The sequence below is a fragment of the Xenopus tropicalis genome, chromosome 10 (genome assembly GCF_000004195.4).
Source record: "Xenopus tropicalis strain Nigerian chromosome 10, UCB_Xtro_10.0, whole genome shotgun sequence".
Taxonomy (NCBI): Eukaryota; Metazoa; Chordata; class Amphibia; order Anura; family Pipidae; genus Xenopus; species Xenopus tropicalis.
The window spans coordinates 42901644-42924795 of record NC_030686.2 but is presented as its reverse complement, the minus strand read 5'-3'; the positions used below and the strand labels follow the sequence as shown (position 1 = coordinate 42924795).

The 23152-nt window shown below is 43.4% G+C and overlaps 1 protein-coding gene across 2 annotated transcripts in view; it reads right to left on the bottom strand.

Annotated features, from left to right (window-relative positions):
* Positions 1-23152, bottom strand: part of LOC100485974 (rho GTPase-activating protein 39) — a 63982-nt gene that overhangs the window by 18454 nt on the left and 22376 nt on the right. The window contains exons 2-3 of one of the 2 annotated variants that reach the window (XM_002932892.5): positions 20241-20672; positions 1068-2310 (exon numbers count right to left, since the gene is read on the bottom strand). In XM_002932892.5, the coding sequence (XP_002932938.2) occupies positions 1068-2310; positions 20241-20672 (1675 nt within the window). Of the gene's footprint in view, positions 1-1067; positions 2311-17591; positions 17711-20240; positions 20673-23152 lie in introns of those variants that run through there. The other variant, XM_004918504.4, reaches the window with a different exon arrangement.

Here is a 23152-nt window from a genome sequence, read left to right as displayed (position 1 = left end):
TAACTTTAAAACGAACTAAAAGTGTTTAATGCGTATTGGTATGTTTTATGTACAATAGTTCCTTATCAGGGGGATCAGGACTGGGTATATTAAGGACATCAGTCACAAGTGTCCAAGCTGTCATATGCGGGGAAGTATGCCTTATAAAGAAAGCACAGAAAGAATATCAAATGAAAAAAGTTCCCATCAGAACTACAGATATACTAAAAAGTAATGATCTGTGTACACAGTGTGTAGCCACACATACATATAAATACAATATACAGGGCAAAAATGCACACAAGAAATTGCCTTGCATGTAACTGCATGGAATTAAGTGCCTGCTTGGGTACAAAGTAAGTCAGAGTGCAGAGAGATTTGTTAAAGTTCATCTTTTGGGCAGTTTTGGTTATGAACAATTTAGGGAGATCTAAATCTGATGCAAGTTAAAAGGCTGGCTTTCTAGGCAAACCTATAATTGCTGGGATTGTGGTCACCACTGGATATTTTCTAACCTTAAACAAATTCCGTTGCGGTCAACACGAAAGGTGTGGTACAGCGGTTAAAGGTGGGAAAGGACGGCTACAGAAATAAAACAACGTAGGTTTGGTTAAGTTAAACATTTTGTACCTATTTCCAGGGTACAGATTTCTAAAAATGCCTTATATACAGTACATAGCTTGTACCTACTGTACTGTTTAAAATCCAAGTCAACTTATGGCACAATGGAACACGGCTTAGTGCGCCACGACAGAGAATTTCCACTCACAATGAAAGACGGAAGCGTAAACATTCGGAAAAAGTAAAACATGACCTCACTATCATCCTAGAATACAACCTCAAAATAACAAACATTTTAGTTTTCCAGACTAATTTTACAGGGTTGACTTTTGTCCAACCACTTCTGTGTAATGAGTAAATCATCTGCTGCACCAGGCTTGTGGGTTAAAATGTATTAAAATAAAATCATGCAAACTACAAAGCCTTTGGGAGGGTCAGAGTTACCAGAAAACATTGGGGGGGGGGGGGGTTATAGAGGTTCAGGCCACCCCAAGGCCTGGAGAGATATCAGATACAAAAATATATACCTGGGACATGGTTCTTGCAGATTCCGAGGATAGTAAACTGATCTGGCTGGTGACTATCTTCTCATAAGTCCTTTTTTGCCGCACAACTTCCTGCTGCACAGCCATGTCCACTTGGATATTTTCTCGATTCTCTGGCCCAGTTCTGTACAACGATTTGTTGCTGGCCGACATGTCATCCCTGGACCCCCTCACGCTGCCTTTTTTCAAGGCATCCGTCTGAAACCGCACTTTATTTCCGTCTGCTGGGAAACTATGCTCCAGCATTTCAGTGTCCAAGCTGGTCTTGCTACCCCGACCAGATGTGTTCCTGCCCACCACTGTCCTCATTTCTGCTATAAGTTTATCATTCAAAGCATTGAGCTCGCTGCTGCTTCCCAACGAGCCTGGCCTTATCTGTCCATTCCCTTGCCTCCTTCCTTTCCTCTTTCTTACACTTGGAGAAGGACCCGTGGAGTAGCCAGAATCCTGTTGGCTTACCACTGTTGGGTATTCCTGAGGAAGGCTGTTCTGGCGATTATGGTGAGCTTCCATGTTCTTGAGAACATTAGCCTCCAAAATCTTCCACGAATGTTTAAAACTGTCTTTTACAGCCAAATGTCCAGGCTTTGGAGGAACATCAAGAGATCCAGTTGGGGATACAGTTTGCTTAGGAGACTGGTCTACATTCACCATGTGTTTAATGTACTCCCGGCCTGCTGGGCTGTACTCGGTAGCAGATGAGTTTCTTTTATGTTTATGATGAGCGCCGGGGTAAGGAAGAAGTTTTGTGACCTGAGCTTGGTTTTGAAGGCTGTTAGTAGGGGAAAGTGATGGAGAAACTGAATGCACAGTCATGCTTTCAAAATCCATTTCCACTGGTGGCTCATCATAAATGGGTGAGTCAATAGATGGTTCATCATATATAGGAGGAGGAGAGCCATATCGGGGAGACAGCGGCTGAATTGTCCCCGTAGGAGTCCTTTGTGGTGTTTGGCTATTGGCTCCATTGGTCATAACAAGGCAAAACCCTCCGTTGTCTGTCTTCTTGATCTGCATTGATTGCTGTGTATCTGCATTAGTTTTGGACTGCACAAAAGAGGACTGAGGCTGTGCATATGTTGATGATTTGTTGACTAAGTGTTTTGGGCTGCTGCTGTGATTGGTTGCGCTGGGTATGGATGTGGGGCCTTGTCTCAGGCTATTCACCTTTACCAACATGGCTGCTTTGGTCCCGGGGGCTGGCTGCCACCGTTGCGAGGCGTCTCTGTCAAAGAAAATGTGACACGTGAGACTTATAAACATATCAACTAGAGACATTCATTCGCACACTTTAATAGAGAATATAAACCATAAGCATTCACAATAAATATATATATAGTTGAAAACAATCCATAGCAAAATGGATTCAGTGCATCCCTAGAAAAAGCTAAAGAAACCCTACCTTGTCAGAAACATGTAATATAGGAATGCCCAGTCATATATATATACACACACACAATAAACCCCCTACTGTATTGTCTAAAGGAAACAGTATGGCAGCCCCAGCTTCAATCCACATTTAAAAATACAAATATACAAAGAAGGCGTATTTTAAAGGAAACAATATAGTATATCCTGCCTATATGTACAAATTCAAATATACAAAGAAGGAAGACTTAATTGTACTTATAATGTACTTGTAATATAAGTAGGTAGGACATGATCTTCATTTAGATAGATAGATAGAAAGATAGTTATAGATAGATAGATGATTGACAGACACAGATGATAGATAGATAGATAGATAGATAGATGATAGGAGATAGATAGATAGATAGATAGATAGATAGATAGATAGATAGATGATAAACATACATATAGATAGATAGATAGATAGGAGATAGATAGATGATAAACAGACATATAGATAGATAGATACATAGATAGATGATAGATAGATAGATAGATGATTGACAGACACAGATGATAGATAGATAGATAGATAGATAAACAGACATATAGATAGATAGATAGATAGATAGATAGATAATAGACAGACACATAGATAGATAGATGTTTCCTTTACACACACACTCTTTTTACTGTTGTACAGCTGCACTCATGCACACACAAATGGCTGGAATCTGTATTTAATGTGCTGCCCTATAAACCTCAAGCGGGTGTCGGGGTGTTTTATTGGCAGAGCTAATGTGCAGCAGTCCTTCACTCTCAGACCCCCACATATCCGCTGTCAGATTATGACAACAATGGGATTCTTGTGCTGTTCCAAATTCAGTGCACACAATCGCCTGGCAGGGGCTAATCTGGGTGGGTCCTGCCCCACTGTGGACAACAGGAAATAGAAGCTTGATAAATAGCTTAGGGTTTAAGGGCAACAATCAGGCTTTTGTTACAGGGCATTTTTTTGTTCCATGAGTGATGGAAGGGGGGAGAGGGAAGAGGAGAGACAGACAAGGGAGGATTAAAGAGGAAAGAACTGCAAAGGATGAAGATGGAGCATTACTCTAAGTTGAACACATGCTGAAGGGAAATGGGTTATGATTCTCTGCCCTTGGTATTTGCTAAAGAACAACAAAAGAAGATGATCTCTCATTTAAACTCAAATGAAGCCTAGTGCAGTGTTGGCAGATATGTCCCTGCTTTAGTGTATAAATACGCATGTGGGAACATGCCTGGGCATGCATGGACTAATGCGCTTGTGCACACGTGTTCCAAAATCTAGCATTTCCCAAGCCCAGCAATGTGCCGTGTAGGATTCACTGATAGACCCCATGTAAGAACAGAAGCTACATCTTCTTCCTATCTTCGTCTGCCAATATACCACCCGCTGACAAGGGGACATTTTGGGTTTGGACAGATCACCTCTAACAAGTCCAACCGAACCCCAAGCTGATATAAACCCCCAGACGGCAGGAAATATGACTAAGGTCCCCATACACGGGCCGATACTAGCTGGCAATATTGGTCCCTTAGACCAATTCAGCAGCTTATCTGCCCGTGTATGGGCACTACCGACGGGCCTGCCCGACCGATATCTGGCCTGAAATCGGACAGATCTCGATCTTGCAGGTTTCAAAATTAGTCGGATCTGGGACCGCAACGGCACGCTGATGAGGTCCCCGAACCGATGGACGCCTTCGTTCTAATTCGATTGTTTGGCCCCAGGGCCAAACGACCAAATTAGCCCAATATCGCCCACCCGTAGATGGGGATATTGCGAGAAGATCCGCTCGCTTGGTGACCTTGCCAAGCGAGCGGATCTTAGCATGTATGGCCACCTTAAAATGACCCAAACTGACTGTTCAAATCAGGCCTGCTTTATAATGGAGAAGGGGAGAAAAACAGAAGGAAGGTGACAACTGATACCAGTTAATAATTAGTAATACACACCATGATTTTAATAGTGTTCATTGTACATTTAATATCTTAATATCTCTAACGCTTATCGTTATCGGACCCGCTGCCTTGCACCCCCTATCAAATAATAGCACTAATTTCACGGCGGAAATCCATCTTAATTACACTTTTCATTGCAGTTGAGAATTAGCTGTGATTAAAGTGCATGTGATATAATCTCAAGATTAAGACCAGTAACCTCAGTTTGAACTGGCAATGTTGGGCACAATTCTTGCTCTGTTCTTTTCTCCTGTATTTGTGCCAAGGGTGAATACAGATATGGCGATTAGTTGCCGCAATTTCTTGGAAAACTAGCCACGGACACTTCTACTTCAGCCACAAAGTGTTTAAGCTCCTACAAACACAGCAATTTTTTCCATACCCAGAAGTATTTATTTGTTTCCATTGTTTCCATTTCACTCCTCCCCTGCTCTGCACTTTTATGGAAAATGTATGGCACAATGTTAATAATAGGTTTTACGGAGACATTGTTCCCTGGGGGACCAACCCATTTATCCACAGTTTTTGCACAATGAAAGAAGATGCCATTCAAATTAACGTTCCAATAAAAACAATGTAACTGGGTTTTAAAGTTGTTTGTAAATCTAATTACTACTGAAAAAAAAAAGGTTTTTATTTTGTTTTCTGGTTCTGACACTTGAAACAATGTAGCAGAAGTTTATTCTCCGCCAGCTCTCTGTTCTTACATTGTTTCAGGAGTTACAACCAGAGGTATACAGATTGCACTTGCAATTAAGGTAACTTTGGAAATCACCCGGAGCACATGAATAATTAAGACTGACACGCCAGTCATTGATATCCTGTGCATGTAAACATGTTGCCTCGCTAATGTTGCATGGTTACTTATTTGTTACATAAACAACTCCCTGTAATTCTTGTGTTCCCAGTGGAACTTCAGGTAATACTGATTTATGCCTTGGGACAGAGAGCCAAAGCAACAATAGAAAGAAATATGATTTCTTATATCAATGCTACACAATGGTTGATTGTAAAGTAAACATTACATATAAACCAAGGGAGGCCTTTCCATGCGTTACATGTAGGTAACTTGGCGCGCTCCGCTGGCCTCCTGTGCCCTCTCTCATTCCTTTTTCCTCCCCAAAACAACTTTTGCCAGTTTTCCTACCGCCTGCTCCTCAGGACAGCACTTCCCGTTATTGTCAGAATTTAATTACAAGTTTTATTATAGTTCACTTTCAGGAAACGAAGCTATAGACGAGAAAATGCGGACTCTATTTATAGAGAGGAAAACAAACTCTCTTCGCACGTATGAGGTTTAAGGTCTGATGCCAGAAGCATCGTCTGTCCCCTGGTACTGTAGGGGTGCCTTTGTACCCAAACGTATTAATCCACAAGGCAACGGATACCTCTTCTGCCACGGCATTGTCTTTCCACCATATTATTGCAAATAAAAATGTGTCATTATATCATTCTCAAACTGGAATTAATAAAAAAAAACAAATATGAAAGACAGGGGCAATATATAACGAAAAAGCTTCTGCTGTAATTGATATGGAGTTCTGTGGCCATAAAGGCACAAGGATTCAAGCTGAACAGGTCAGGGAGGGTGTGAGTAGTACCCAGGAGTATGTACCCCCTTTACTGTAAATCACAAGCAATTCTTTCAAGACTGTTATACATTACAGGTATGGGATTCCTTATCCGGAAACCCGTTATCCAGAAAGTTCCGAATTAAGGAAAGGCCATCTCCCATAGACTCCATTTTAATCAAATAATTCTAATTTTTAAAAATGATTTCCTTTTTCTCTGTAATAATAAAACAGTACCTGTACTTGATCCCAACTAAGATATAATTACCCCTTATTGGGGGCAGAACAGCCCTATTGGGTTTATTTAATGGTTAAATGATTCCCTTTTCTCTGTAATAATAAAACAGTACCTGTACTTGATCCCAACTAAGATATAATTACCCCTTATTGGGGGCAGAACAGCCCTATTGGGTTTATTTAATGGTTAAATTATTCCCTTTTCTCTGTAATAATAAAACAGTACCTGTACTTGATCCCAACTAAGATATAATTACCCCTTATTGGGGGCAGAACAGCCCTATTTGGTTTATTTAATGGTTAAATGATTCCCTTTTCTCTGTAATAATAAAACAGTACCTGTACTTGATCCCAACTAAGATATAATTACCCCTTATTGGGGGCAGAACAGCCCTATTGGGTTTATTTAATGGTTAAATGATTCCCTTTTCTCTGTAATAATAAAACAGTACCTGTACTTGATCCCAACTAAGATATAATTAATCCTTATTTGAGGCAAAACAAGCCTATTGGGATATTCAATATTTAAATGATTTTTAGCAGACTTAAGTTATGGAGATCCAAATAATGGAAAGATCCTTTATCCGGCAAACCCCAGGTCCCAAGCATTCTGGATAACAGGTCCCATACCTGTACTGTAAATTATATAGTGAATAATGTACCCCCTGTTCTAAAATATAAGGATATTGTAGGCCGAGTGCTTTTATACAGGACATGGAACACCACGGTGACCTCTGATATCCTCATATTTTACAACAGAGGGTATTTTATTTATTATTATACACAAGCTCCAGTGAGTCATGTGACAGAAATTACATCACCAAGCACCAATTATAACTGATGGTATTACTAAACACATTTATAATGATAGAATTTACATTTTATGGTTCTTGCGTATTATAAAGTTGATGGCCCACAGAAAGATAAGTCGCCCACAGTTAAATCACTGCTATTGCGGGCGACTAATCCCCCTAAGATGCCTTTCCCCCAGCAATAAAGTGAATCATACACGTTGCTTTCCAAAGTCGTGTAAAGTTGCCTGCCAAAAGAAAACTTTGCGTGACTTCAGAAAAGCAACGTGTATGCCTTCCCACCGGCGATTCACTTTATTGCTGGTGGAAAGGCATTGCCATTGCCCTAAGGATATTAGTCACTGAGGAGGTGATATAGCTCAGTTATACGGGGCATGGAATTCCAACGTGACTAATCTGGATGGTGAATCTATTTTAACCACTAATTACATTAGAATTTGCTTAATTCTGTGACCATGTAAAGAAAAAGGTCAAAGGATGATTTATATCCTCATCATTTTTACAGTCATGTATATATCGCATCAGTAAACACAAAATATAATGACATATTAGCAGGTTGTTTATGGCAGGGACATAGAGGAAGCAGGCACTGCAACTGATAGGGTGAAGACACACAGAGCTACTTAGTAGCAGCTACTTGTCATGGCTACTGAATGCCAGAAAATACCCTGCCATAGACAATACTGAGTATTACCTCTTCTAAAACACACATAGAGACAATTATCAGTAAATGATCAGCATTGTCTATTTTAGTAGCCATGAAAAGTAGCTGCTACTAGTAGCTCCGTGTGTCTTCACCCTTAAGGGCTCTGGCACACGGGGAGATTAGTCGGCCGCGACAAATCTCCCTGTTCGCGAGCGACTAATCTCCCCGAGTTGCCATCAGTTGCCATCCCACCGGCGAAAATGTAAGTCGCCGGTGGGATGGCACACGCGGCGGTGCGATTTCGGCAAATCGCCGAAAATGCCTCCTGAGGCAACTTGCAGCGTGTGCCATCCCACCGGCGACTTACATTTTCGCCGGTGGGATGGCAATTCAGGAAGATTAGTCACCCGTGAATAGGGAGATTTGTCGTGGGCGACTAATCTCCCCGTGTGCCAGAGCCCTAAAGTTCACAGGTGGTACTGGGGGCCCAGTGGGACAGTGTCTCATAAGAAGTTATTTTATCTTTTTATATCTTATCTACAATTACTATTTTATAGTGGGCCTAAAATGATTTTACTATGGTGCCAATTAACTTCTAGTTATGCCACTGATGGCTAGTGTGTATTATAAGCTAAGAACTGAACCAGATGAAATTGGAGTTACTCATGAACCAAACTGTGTACTTAACATGTACATAAACACCACATTGTGTCCTTATATAAAACTGAAAGTATGTAACTACATACGCTAATTAAACAGGGATTTTGCCAACATTCCTTCCTGAACTATACTGGAGAACTTTGCACAGGAAAAAAAGTACAATTAATCATTGCTTTCGCGTGGAGATACAACAACAAAAAGGCAAGGGAAAGAAAAGACTGTTGTGCATGTGTATAATGAGTGTTAGGGTTTCATTTTAGGCATTCATTTTATCCCTAATTACTAGTTTTGGATACAATTATCTTAAGCGTTAGAGAATTATGCATGGGCGGGCTATCCGTAGCTATGACCTAGTTGCAATCAATATAAGTGCAGTTTTGTGTGAAAGTAACCAGTGGCACAACTAGATTTTACTGGGCCCCACAGCAAATTCAATTTAGGGCCCCCAAAACATTAGTAAACATTAGTTTTACCAAGATTTATTGAAATTGCACATTTATTTAGGGCCCTTCTGGGCCCCCTGCAACCACAGGGTCTGCTACCTCTATAGCAGTGATCCCCAACCAGTGGCTCGGGGGCAACATGTTGCTCACCAACCCTTTGGATGTTGCTCTCAGTGCCCCCAAACCAGGGAGTTATTTTTGAATTCCTGACTTGGGGGCAAGTTTTGGTTGAATAAAAACAAGATTTCCTACCAAATAAAGCCCCTGTAAGCTGATAGGGTGCATAGAGGCTGCCTAATAGCCAATCACAGCCCTTATTTGGCTCCTCCATGAACTTTTATGGTGCTTGTGTTGCTCTCCAAGTCTTTTTACATTGGACTGTGGCTCACAAGTAAGAAAGCTTGGGGATCCCTGCTCTATAGCTACATTCTAAAAGTAACTGCTTTTCCTTATTTACCCTTTTACCTTGGTTTTGTTAACATAAAAGGGTTGTGCTTAGAATTTATTTCCATTCCTAGGGGGCAGCTAAATTATTCTTAGTCAATGGAGTCAGTCTTTCCACCCGAATGGATTTGTGTGTTCCATAGTAGCAGTTGTCCAGTTGGAGGTGTGAACGAATTGTTCCCAGGACAGTGGGATTAATGGACTGGCGGCCTCCGTAAATTACATTAGAGAGATCCTCTTAATTCAATTTGTGGAAACGGGTTTTTATCAAAGGCAGAGTGTCACCAGGAAGCCAATGTTTCTAAACACTTACTGCTGTCGGAGTCCCTAAGGGCTTTGCTTTGTAATTCGTTTCCACAGCCAGTGTCTGTATGTGCCCAAGCAAAAGGATAGGTGTGGCGAGAAGTCAGAAAGGAAGAGGATATCCAACCTGTGACCCTACAGCTGGAAAAGAGTGTCTGCCAGCTAAACTACAACTCCCAGAATGCCTTCAACAGCTGTCTTTCAGCAGGGTGTTGGTTATGAAGGTCCATTTTTCACCTTATAACCCCCCACTTGCTATAATATTACATCAGTTCTGCAGATGCGATGAGGGAAATGACTCAACCTTGGAACAAAAATCCAACGGGGGATCCACAGGGAGATAATATAATTGCTGCTGTTGAATAGCCGGTTCATACATAATAGCAGTTCCAATGTGATCCTATTAATTGAAGCTGCTCTAGGGGTAATGGAGCACAGGGGCAATTTTTTGCAACCCACAAGCTACTACCCAAGGCGCCAGGACTGTAGGCACCAGATGCAAGATGGCAGCACAGTGCTCCCTAAAACAGTGCTCTAGGCCAGTGTCAATTTATTAAAGAGGAGCACAGGGCCAAGCAAGTGATTGTAATCACAGGGGGTCCACATTAATAATGTATCAAGTTTCTTATTACAGTAAGAAATAGTCATTATAATAAGGTGCATTCATTGGCTTCATTTGGGTCCCCCTTGAGAAAAAAGTTAAAAAACGTTGTAGGCAGCACTAGAGTCTCTCTGAGATGTGTTTCTCACACTATATTAAATTACGCCTTTCCCAGCCCTCCCTATAAACCCCAGGACCGGTTATCCAGAATGCTCAGGGCCTGGGGTTTTCCGGATAAGGGATCTTTCCGTAATGTGGATCTCCGTAACTTAAGTCTGCTAAAAATCATTTAAATATTGAATAAACCCAATAGGGCTGTTCTGCCCCCAATAAGGGGTAATTATATCTTAGTTGGGATCAAGTACAGGTACTGTTTTATTATTACAGAGAAAAGGGAACCATTTAACCATTAAATAAACCCAATAGGGCTGTTCTGCCCCCAATAAGGGGTAATTATATCTTAGTTGGGATCAAGTACAGGTACTGTTTTATTATTACAGAGAAAAGGGAATCATTTAACCATTAAATAAACCCAATAGGGCTGTTCTGCCCCAATAAGGGGTAATTATATCTTAGTTGGGATCAAGTACAGGTACTGTTTTATTATTACAGAGAAAAGGGAACCATTTAACCATTAAATAAACCCAATAGGGCTGTTCTGCCCCAATAAGGGGTAATTATATCTTAGTTGGGATCAAGTACAGGTACTGTTTTATTATTACAGAGAAAAGGGAACCATTTAACCATTAAATAAACCCAATAGGGCTGTTCTGCCCCAATAAGGGGTAATTATATCTTAGTTGGGATCAAGTACAGGTACTGTTTTATTATTACAGAGAAAAGGGAACCATTTAACCATTAAATAAACCCAATAGGGCTGTTCTGCCCCAATAAGGGGTAATTATATCTTAGTTGGGATCAAGTACAGGTACTGTTTTATTATTACAGAGAAAAGGGAACCATTTAACCATTAAATAAACCCAATAGGGCTGTTCTGCCCCCAATAAGGGGTAATTATATCTTAGTTGGGATCAAGTACAGGTACTGTTTTATTATTACAGAGAAAAGGGAATCATTTAACCATTAAATAAACCCAATAGGGCTGTTCTGCCCCAATAAGGGGTAATTATATCTTAGTTGGGATCAAGTACAGGTACTGTTTTATTATTACAGCGAAAAGGGAATAATTTTCAAAAATTAGAATTACTTTCTTATATTGGAGTCTATGGGAGATGGGCCTTTCCGTAATTCAGAACTTTCTGGATAACTGGGTTTCTGGATAAGGGATCCCATACCTGTATATCAAAAAGTTTCAGTAAATACTTAAGAAATCTGCAAGATTCTCTATTGTATGTAAGTGCTGGTTTTGCTTTAAGGGAAACATATTGAAACCTTTTGATGCTCCTGCAGCTCTTTGGCACAGCATGAAAATGTCCAACCTTCCACATCATCAGACAAATTAATTTGTGCTAACGAGGTATCTATATCCTCAGACACATTAATTTGCGTTAACAAGGAAGCAAGGAAATGCCAAGTATTTGCACAGATAAGTCTCCATTTGGCCTGTAACATTTTCCATAGATGCATTTGGACGCACACATCAGATACCCCATAACTATTCATTTACAATCCGTGGACTGGTACGGAGCCAGGAACCTGCGCTACATCATGCTGCCGGAGACCAAGCTGACTCAAGCTCCTTTTCTGCAATAGCAATCTGCTTGTTTATGGAAACTAAATGACACATACATGTATTGTCTGCATGGAGCCAGCAGTGCTCTTAAAGGAGCAGTTCAGCGTAAAAATGAAACTGGGTAAAATAGACAGACTGCGCAAAATACAAAATATTTGCATTATAGTTAGTTAGGCAAGAATTTAATCTATAAAGGCTGAAATGGGCAGATGTCTAACATAATAACCAGAACACTACTTCCTGCTTTACATCTCTCTAAAGGTGGCCATACACGGGCCGATTGAAGCTGCTGCTATCGGTCCCTTGGACTGATTCGGCAGCTTATCGGCCCGTGTAGGGGCAGGAACGAGAGGCCTGCCCAACCGATATCTGGCCTGAAATTGGTTTAAAGATTTAGTCTGATCGGGGACCGCAACGGGTCGTTCATTCTGTCCCCGATGCGAATGCGCCTATTGCTCCCAGGGAATTAGCCTACATTTTCACGATATCGCCCACCCGTAGGTGGGGATATCGGGAGAAGATCCGCTCGCTTGGCGACCTCGCCAAGTAAGCGGATCTTAACGTGTATGGCAACCATAAGCTGTTAGCAGTCAGTAAGCAATCAGTGACTTGAGGGGGGACCATATGGGACATACTGTAACTGTCAGTTTGCATTTGAATCTGACCTTTGTGCTCACAGAACATTTATGTCCCATGTGCCCCCCCCCCCCATAAAGTCCCTGACTAACTAAGAGGTTAGAGAGCTGAAAGCAGGAAGTAGTGATCTGGCTATTATGTTAGACATCTGCTCACTCCAGCCTTAGATTACATTTTTGCATAACTAAATATAATGCAAATATTTTTTTATTTTGCACAGTCTGTCTATTTTACCCAGTTTCAAAGGGAAATGTCACAGCAAAAAAATACTGGGCTTGTTTTTGACTTTCTTCCCCATTGGCACCAAGCATCATTTCTGCCAAGTGGCAAACATAGTCACACGTGAGATGCAGGTTGAATATCTAAATATCTTTCATGGAATAGAAATGTATATTATATTAGAAATGACACTTAAGGTGCTTAAGGCAGAGGAGTCCCAATGCTGGCATATTGTTATGCTATGTCTCTGCACACAGTATGCCCAAACTCATAGGGTTGTTCCTGCTCAGTTATGCTTACGTGGGTTTCTGGGATCACTACAAATCACAACTAGTTGTTCCTACTACAGCTAAGCATAAAAAATGCAATCCTTGATTGTTTCCTAGTGCTCATGCCCCAAGTGATATCATAACATGCCCCATGCTGACTCCGTAAAAGAAAATGACGACACTCCAAATGGGCTATGGGAAGCAGTAAGGAAGGCTGAAGCCAGCCACAGCCAGAAACACTTAGAAGCTGCTAAAATTTCATTACGACAAATACATAGGGTTGTCCTATTCACAATACACAAGTACAGTGCACTGTACGCATTCACCACAAAGTGTAATATCTTTTGAGGTGCCTTAATTGTGTAAGCAGGAAGGGGAGACCAGCGTTCCTTATAAATATCAGCACATGATAACTTCCTGTGTAAAATCTAAACTGTAAATGTGTGCAGGCCTGGACTGTGAAACAAAATAAGCCCTGGCATTTCCAGTACACAGAGGCCCAAACAGCCCCCCCCCCACCCCCCAGCCCAATAAATAGTGACTGCCTAGGGCATATTATAGAACTCTTCTAACCTTCTTCCAAACCAAAATCTGTTAAAGAGCCCCACACAACACAGAAACCCCTAATATCCCTATCCCTGTAATCTGTTCCTTCAAGAAGTCTGAATGAATCCCATTTTTATATGCTGAAATCCAGCTGCAAAACAGTTCTTCTCTTTCTGCATCATTTGAAATCCTGGCAGGGGAGGAGGGACTAAAACACTGATGTTACAAATTACTTCCCCACAGCTTACAGACAGCATGCAGGAACTACATAACCCACAATGCATTGCACTGGGATGTTCCTTTCCTTACTGACATCACGTGTGCAGGGAATTGTGGGATTGGGAGGAGGCAGGCTGAAGGCTGGATGAGGACCGGCGACTACTGTTACATTTTATTCTCAAGTAGTTGGCCAGATCAGCAGGGAAACAGGGGGTGGGGCTTAGGGAACTGTTCCAAACCATATTATTACATTAACAATCATGAAAAGGCTGCAGATTTTAGAATTAATATATACTGCAAAGTTGCTTGAAATTATGTTTACTTTTCAAAAAGCTTACATTGTGTTTAGGTGAAGTTCTCCTTTAGCTGTAGCTAAATTATATTTATAGCTGAAGGAGAAATTCTGGAATAATGAGAGTGGTGAACGCTTGGGACTGTGCTTCTGTATGAAATGCCTAGCGAGATAAAGAGAAATCATGCACAAAGACTTATTTTATTACAACAAATGCAAATGTCTGTTCTTCTACCCCCGCCCCACACAAAATGGTTGGCAAGCTCATCATGGCGTGTTTTACTAAGAAATGACAGCTGCTGGCATCTGATTCAAATTTCTCTTTGCATTACTAATCACACCTGCCGCCCCATACAGTCCCCTGTCAGGGCACAATCCAACTTCTATTTCTGTACCACGGGCTCCTGGCAAACACCTGCTTATAGAAATGCTTTCCTTCCTAGCCCCAAAGTGTACTAATGGCAGTGCCATGTTTAAGGGCTCAGTCCCCCCTAGGCCCAAAGTGTACTAATGGCAGTGCCATGTTTATGGGCTCAGTCCCCCCTAGGCCCAAAGTGTACTAATGGCAGTGCCATGTTTATGGGCTCAGTCCCTCCTAGGCCCAAAGTGTACTAATGGCAGTGCCATGTTTATGGGCTCAGTCCCCCCTAGGCCCAAAGTGTACTAATGGCAGTGCCATGTTTATGGGCTCAGTCCCTCCTAGGCCCAAAGTGTACTAATGGCAGTGCCATGTTTATGGGCTCAGTCCCCCCTAGGCCCAAAGTGTACTAATGGCAGTGCCATGTTTATGGGCTCAGTCCCTCCTAGGCCCAAAGTGTACTAATGGCAGTGCCATGTTTATGGGCTCAGTCCTCCCTAGGCCCAAAGTGTACTAATGGCAGTGCCATGTTTATGGGCTCAGTCCCCCCTAGGCCCAAAGTGTACTAATGGCAGTGCCATGTTTATGGGCTCAGTCCCCCCTAGGCCCAAAGTGTACTAATGGCAGTGCCATGTTTATGGGCTCAGTCCCCCCTAGGCCCAAAGTGTACTAATGGCAGTGCCATGTTTATGGGCTCAGTCCCCCCTAGGCCCAAAGTGTACTAATGACAGTGCCGTGTTTGTGGGCTCAGTCCCCCCTAGGCCCAAAGTGTACTAATGGCAGTGCCATGTTTATGGGCTCAGTCCCCCCTAGGCCCAAAGTGTACTAATGGCAGTGCCATGTTTAAGTGCTCAGTTGGTCCTAGGCCCAAACATTCTAGACAAACTAATTATGGCAGTAAGGAAATCCTAAAATCTAAGGCCACTGTGTTCCTTAATTACACTGGAACATGTAAATCCCACTGCGTTTCTAATGTACGTCAGTTACCACAATGCCTGTTACTGTGCTTTATGCATTAATATGTGTTCCAATATTGCCAGAGTCCGGCTGTGACAGTAGCGTATCAGGCATATCACACACACCCAGAGATGAGACAACACGTGACGCTGCACAGCAGCCAAATAATTAGCTTTGGGTTCTCTGAGGTCAAGCCATTATAACCATTTTATTTGATAGGATGCATTCTTTGAGGAAAAAAATGTTTTATTTTGGTGCTTACTAACATGTAGCTAATTGGATTATAAATATTGGGGTTCCATATTGGATATTTGCACGGGGTCCCACCAGCAGTTAGTGGCAAGAGATCTGTTAGGGACTAGGGATGGTATTGGGAAAGTATCTAGAACAGTTTTCTCTGTGTTTGCAGATGAGACAATGCTGCAGCTGTCTGTCTGTCCTCTATCTGCGCGTCCGTTACAAGCAGCTAATGAATGAAAGTATTGTACCCAGAGAGGGAGATATGCTCGCTCTTATCTGCTGACTGAACACATTCCACAAGCAGCTGCTCTGTTCCGCAAACCTTACAGTCTCCAGTTACCCTGCCAGCTGAGGTCTCCATTGCTGTGTACTGAGAGCCAGTGTATACGTGTGCCCACCAGAGAGCCAGTGCATACGCGTGCCCACCAGAGAGCCAGTGCATACGCGTGCCCACCAGAGAGCCAGTGCATACGTGTGCCCACCAGAGAGCCAGTGCATACGTGTGCCCACCAGAGAGCCAGTGCATACGTGTGCCCACCAGAGAGCCAGTGCATACGTGTGCCCACCAGAGAGCCAGTGTATACATGTGCCCACCAGAGAGCCAGTGCATACGTGTGCCCACCAGAGAGCCAGTGTATACGCGTGCCCACCAGAGAGCCAGTGCATACGCGTGCCCACCAGAGAGCCAGTGCATACGTGTGCCCACCAGAGAGCCAGTGCATACGTGTGCCCACCAGAGAGCCAGTGTATACGTGTGCCCACCAGAGAGCCAGTGCATACATGTGCCCACCAGAGAGCCAGTGCATACGTGTGCCCACCAGAGAGCCAGTGTATACGTGTGCCCACCAGAGAGCCAGTGCATACGTGTGCCCACCAGAGAGCCAGTGCATACGTGTGCCCACCAGAGAGCCAGTGCATACGTGTGCCCACCAGAGAGCCAGTGCATACGTGTGCCCACCAGAGAGCCAGTGCATACGTGTGCCCACCAGAGAGCCAGTGCATACGTGTGCCCACCAGAGAGCCAGTGCATACGTGTGCCAACCAGAGAGCCAGTGCATACGTGTGCCCACCAGAGAGCCAGTGCATACGTGTGCCCACCAGAGAGCCAGTGCATACGTGTGCCCACCAGAGAGCCAGTGCATACGTGTGCCAACCAGAGAGCCAGTGTATACGTGTGCCCACCAGAGATCCACCAGAGCCCTTATACACATACCAATAAGCTTTTGACTTTGTCAAATTGGCTCCTGTATGCCCACCTTTAGGGGCATATTTATAAACGTTTGTATTTTTTTCACTTTCCCAAATCGAAAATTTCAGTGCTAAAAAAACATGTATTTAGAGAATTACTAAACTAATTACTAAATTACTAATTACTAAAACCATTTTTTTTTATAATTTATCAAGTGTAAAAACTTAAATACAAAACATTGCCATCTAAAATCTGCCTAGGTCATGTAGAAGGCAATAGGAGCTGTCCTGGGAATTTATTTTTGGGATCCTTTCACTTTGAGCTATTCCCGCAGGTAATTTGTGCTACTCATGGGTGATAAATCGCCTGAAAATACATTGGAACCCAGAAATAAAAATCAGCACTGATTAAAACACTAATTAGATAATCAGACAAAGCGACATTGGAAGGAAACTTTGTGCAATTATCCATTTTCATTGTATGCGAAGGTATTTTCAGGTAATTTGTTACCCGCTGGGCGACAAATCTTACTGTGCTGATGAGCATAAAACAAACAAACTAATCTGTAAATGTACTTTTAGTAAAATGCATTAAATTAACTATAAACATTAACTATTTGCACACAATAAACATGCAGAGATGGCTGCCAGTCTTGTGCAGTGGGTGCAAGGCCCGACCCTACCGAATTTTTGGGTTACACATTGCATTTTGATAACTACTATGCTCTGCAGGGCTTAACACTATAACCTTATGCTTTTTTACCAGCCCAGTAAGACAAGTTAGTATCAGTAATGAAGAGCATCCCATTGCTTACCCCCTTCTGTAGAGAACAGGCATGGAGCAGGGTGTGCGTGCCGAAGGGCCGGGGTATTATCTGAGCAAGCACATGGCTATTCCAGGCATCTCCCATGTGTGCTATCACCTCCCCTGCCAACATATGGCTAGCTCGCAGAGATGGAACTCAGCAAATATTAGCTGTACTGGTCATCGCATACCAATAATCACAAACTCCCACCCATACGTGCCCAGCTTAGACTGCTTTAATCCATATACAAAAGGGGGGATTTTGCTAAAGGAAATTGCTAATCAACAAAATGAGCCAGCCCTATTCAGCCTGCAGTGTTTGCTTTACACCTAGCCGCGTTTGGCAGCACTAAAGATACTACACTATCCAATACATCAGGGGTAGTGCTACAAAATGCAATTAGCAGGGCTGCAATCTATTTAAATGCATTCAATTAGCAATCGGCTTGACCCACATGAGTTCTAAGGATAATCCAGCCACATTAAAGTAAGGCATATTTAACACACTTGAGATTTTAAATTCAGTAGAAATATATCAAAGTAATAATTTTTATTGGAATTACATGTACAGTGGTGTTGCCTAAAACTAAAGGTGGCCATACACGGTAAAATCCGCTTGCTTGGCGAGGTCGCCAATCAAGCAGATCTTCTCCCGATATCCCCACCTACGGGTGAGCGATATCGGGCTAATTTGGTCAATTGGCCCTGGGGCCAAACGGCGGGTAAAGGCACCATCGATTCAGGGACCAACGAGCCAATGCGGTCTCCGATCCAACGAAAAGTCAAACCTGCCCGATCGAGATCTGGATGATTTCAGGCCAGATGTCGGTCGGGCAGGCCCGTCGTTAGTGCCCATACACAGGCAGATAAGCTGGCGTATTGGTCTGAAAAAACTAAAACGGCCCATGTATGGCTGCCTTAACTTGAGCTGCTGCTGCACAATTGCAAATGGGCAAAACCCAGCTGAAAATCAGGCAGTTACAGAAAAAAGTGTGAAACTCAGCATATTGGGCACCAAGGATGACATGCCAATTATCTTTTTCTAAAGTGGAGGTGACCCCAATTTTTCTTTTTTGCTTGGAGTTCAATAGTACACTGTATATTATTGTATATTTACTCCATTCTTCTGCAGTACTGATCCTTCATGAATATAAGAATGAAAATGTAGCTGTTATCTGGGAAGAGATCATATGGCCAGAAGTTTCAACCCAGCTCCGACTTGGGGGAGTGAAGATGAGAGGCTCTAGACATCTGTTAGCCATAAAGAGTCATTAACAGAACCCATTTGCCAGTTTGCTCTCAACAAATTAGCTTTAAAAGACCAAATTTACCAAGTCTGTAAGGATGAATCGGAGTGTTTTTGTGACCCCTGAGTCATCTTTTAACTCGAGGTGTGTCCTTCCAATAAAAACACCAAGAGAAGAGAAGAATGTGTTTATAAGAAGAGATCAGCCATAATCTTGCATGAGTTTCATTTCTTATTTGAAAGAGCTTAACCTTCCCTGGCCACTCAGGCCACTCAGTCGCTCTGTGTGCATGTACAGTCAGAAAAAGCTTCCTCAGGTAGGACACAGTTGTACAAGCCAACGATTGGATCATAGTGGGGACCAGGAAGACGCACAAATGCGGCCCAGATATCGATTTGGCAGGCCCAGACTGGCAATCTGTGGGTTCAGGCAAATGCCAGAGGGGCTGCTGTAAGATGCCATAGACAGTCACTATTTATTGGGCTGGGGGGGCTGTTTGGGCCTCTGGGTACTTGGAATGCCAGGACCCAGGCCCAGACTGGCAATCTGTGGGTTCAGGCAAATGCCAGAGGGGCTGCTGTAAGGTGCCATAGTCAGTCACTATTTATTGGGCTGGGGGGGGGGGGGGCTGTTTGGGCCTCTGTGTACTTGGAATGCCAGGGCCCAGGCCCAGACTGGCAATCTGTGGGTTCAGGCAAATGCCAGAGGGGCTGCTGTAAGATGCCATAGACAGACACTATTTATTGGGCTGGGGGGGCTGTTTGGGCCTCTGGGTACTTGGAATGCCAGGACCCAGGCCCAGACTGGCAATCTGTGGGTTCAGGCAAATGCCAGAGGGGCTGCTGTAAGGTGCCATAGACAGTCACTATTTATTGGGCTGGGGGGGCTGTTTGGGCCTCTGGGTTCTTGGAATGCCAGGACCCAGGCCCAGACTGGCAATCTGTGGGTTCAGGCAAATGCCAGAGGGGCTGCTGTAAGATACCATAGACAGTCACTTTTTATTGGGCTGGGGGGGGGGGGGCTGTTTGGGCCTCTGTGTACTTGAAATGCCAGGGCTTATTTTGAATCCCAGTCTGGGCCTGGTTGGGAGGGCCCCATACATTGTCCAATAAGCTGCCAACTGTCTGTGGAGCTGACCTGGTAGGTCTCCATAGACCCAAATATGTTCCAGCTGTTGGTTTGACAATGATCCGCCAGGTTGCAAAGCAAGTGGACCTTTTCACAGTTTTAAAAGTGTAAACTTGGAAGCAACATGGCGCAAAGTTGGGAATTTGGTAAAACAAACAAACAAACACACATTGGCCTCTGCAGTCTTAGTTTGGTAATGCTAGGATGTAAAGCAATGCACATAAATCATGATGTTTAAAAAAAAAAAAAAAAAAAAAAGGAAAATAATAAAACTAATGGCTTACCTCCCAGAATCCTTTCTGCTATCCATACTATCCCCTTTTCTTTTCTCAGTGTCCCTCTCAAGCGAGGCATCCTGAAGCATTAGGATTTCGGAGGAGGTATGTGCACCCTCACTGCTAGTGCTGCCACAATGGCTGGCCCGTTCCTGTCTGGATAAACTTATTAAGCCAGGCTGGGAGGCGCGTTTCACGGCCTGCAGTTTGGCCAGGGGTACTATGTCACACTGTAGGGGTCGATGCCACACTGTCTGATGGTTCTGTGCATTGTAGTAGTAGAACCGACCACTCTGCTGGTCAAACAGCTCCCACCACTGGTTCTTATCGGACTGGCGAATGGGGACGTCGAGTGGAGGCTCCCAGCCGCATTCTCCAGTGGCGAGGTTCACATACATGCGCTCCTGGGAGCGTGGCTCAATAATTTCCACCCAGTCTGAGCTGTAAAGAAAGACAGAATTAGTTATATAAAATCAAAGGAAATAGTCACTTTAGCGGGCTCAGTACAAACTTGGGCCACTTCAGGGCTGATGAATGTAGCCATCATTATGGTTCAGGTAATGCAAAAAGCTGCTGTACCACATTCAGTGGACAGGAGCCTCCACACTGGGCTGCTCTCTGCGGCCAATCATATAGCAGCTCCAAGCTCCATGGGAATCAATATGTGAAGTTTTTCCCATGGGGCTTTCCCAAGAATGTAGTGTATAGGGAAATATTTTTTAATTTGCCACTAGTCAGAAATGAATTCATCTACAAGGGGTCAGTCTGTCGGGTTCCTTTTGTGCCCCAGGCTGCCAGTAACATCAGGAAGCTCTGCCAGCAGAGGCGCAATGTGCTTGCCCAGGAGGCCAGCTGTCCTAGGAAGCCACACGGCAAGGCTGGGAAGACAGAGGAGGAGTCCTGCCTTAGTACCCAGCAGGGGAGAGGCTCCTGGGTTCTAAAAAGGACCCCAACAGCTGCAATCAAGAGGAGACCAATTAAGGGTTACATGACTAAAATTAGATGGAATTCACATTATCGGTTCTCCCTTTTTATCCGGTTCAGCACAATCTGTAAAAGCAGGCATTGATATATATTAACTGTGACATATAAACCCACAACAGACAGAATTTTTTCATCTGGACTTTGATCCGACTGCATATTCTAGATCTTGCCTGCCAGGGACAGTGGGCTAAATACTGTGCATGTTCACTCGGTATGGTAAATATCAGCCAATGATAAGTTTACTCTTGTAGCTAATCTTTAACCAGAGTTTCCCCAGGCTCTCTTGGGATAAACATCACAACCAGGAAACCCAGATTCCAGGTGTCTAAGCACCACAAATACAACAGCACTTATAGGCCCAAATATCCGCCCATATACCCTATAAATCCCAGTGACTGTTAGGGCATGCTGGGAATTGTAATGAAACAGCAGCTGGAAACTGCAAAACTGCACTCAGTCTGGAAATGCTGAAAAATAACCCCAGCGCTGTTCTGTTTGCTCCAAGCATAGCAGTGATCAAACACGATGGATCACATTGTAACCAACACATCCTGTAACAATACATATTTTCCTCTGAGGCTATAACCGAAATACAATCCCTTTTTATTCAGTTACATTCCTATATATTTGCAGCAGAGGGTTTTTATCAGAAACATAAGCTATTTGGAACAGTATTTGCTCACAGGGGAAAGTAATGTTATTTGGGCGTCATATTATCCCAGCTTCCTTTTCTATTGTACAAACCAAAAATCAGGGCCTGGCCTCCTATTGTAAGGCTAAAGCAAAACATGGCAATACACAGATTGCACAACTAAGGAAGCCTCTTTCGGGGGCCCATTGACATATGGGCATTTACAAATGCAACCACAGTTAGTGGTAGCTTTAAACTGGCCATACACGCACCGATAATATCGTACGAAACCTCGTTTCGTACGATATTCGATGCGTGTATGGCAAGTCAGCGAGTCGACCGATATCGCAGGAGGCTGCTGATATTGGTCGACTCGCCGATCGGCCAGGTTAAAAGATTTTGATCAGGCGCCATAGAAGGCGCCTGAGCAAAATCTGCCTTCAGGGCTGAATCAGCAGAAGGAGGTAGAAATCCTATTGTTTCTACCTCCTTATCTGCCGTTTCAGCCCTGAACGTTAGTGCCGGATTGAACGATCTTTTGTGCGACCGATGGTGTGTGCCCACCTTCAGGGTGAAGACACACAGAGCTACTAGTAGCAGCTACTTGTCACGGCTACAGAAACAGACAATGCTGATCATTTACTGATAATTGTCTCTACATGTGTTCTAGCAGAGGCAATTCTTGGTATTGTCTATGGCAGGGGATTTTCTGGCATTTAGAAGCTGTGACAAGTAGCTGCTACTAAGTAGCCCCGTGTCTCTACCCATTTGCACAGTCAAAAGAATTAATCCTAAAACACACACACACATATATTTTTACAGACATGCACACCAGCAGAAGGAATGAGAATACCAGCCCTCCTCTTTGGAGCACACAAAAGCGTTACCCATCCCGCAGAAGGGTAACTATCACGCTGAACTGAAGTGGAATTGTGGGTCAGTGCAAACATTCCATGCAGTCATCCACAATCTATGCAGACATATACAAGTCTTGGAACACAAAGCTGCGCAAAGTTGCCTGGGGACATAATGTATATTGGCAGCTAAATATAGAAAACAAAGAAAGCATTGGGCCGGGATTATAATGTGAATCAAGAGGCCCGGAATGTCTCTTGCGGGATTCACCCACCACTTTTCAGCCATATTAACCATTTTCCCACTGTATTGACCTTTATGGTGTGTGTGTGTGACAGATTAACTAGAGGCAAGAATGCAGAGGTTTATGGTCAAGGGGGGGCCACATGGGAACTTTCTCACAATATTTCAAGACCATGAAAGCCTCCAAAATCTTCATGATTCAGCTAGG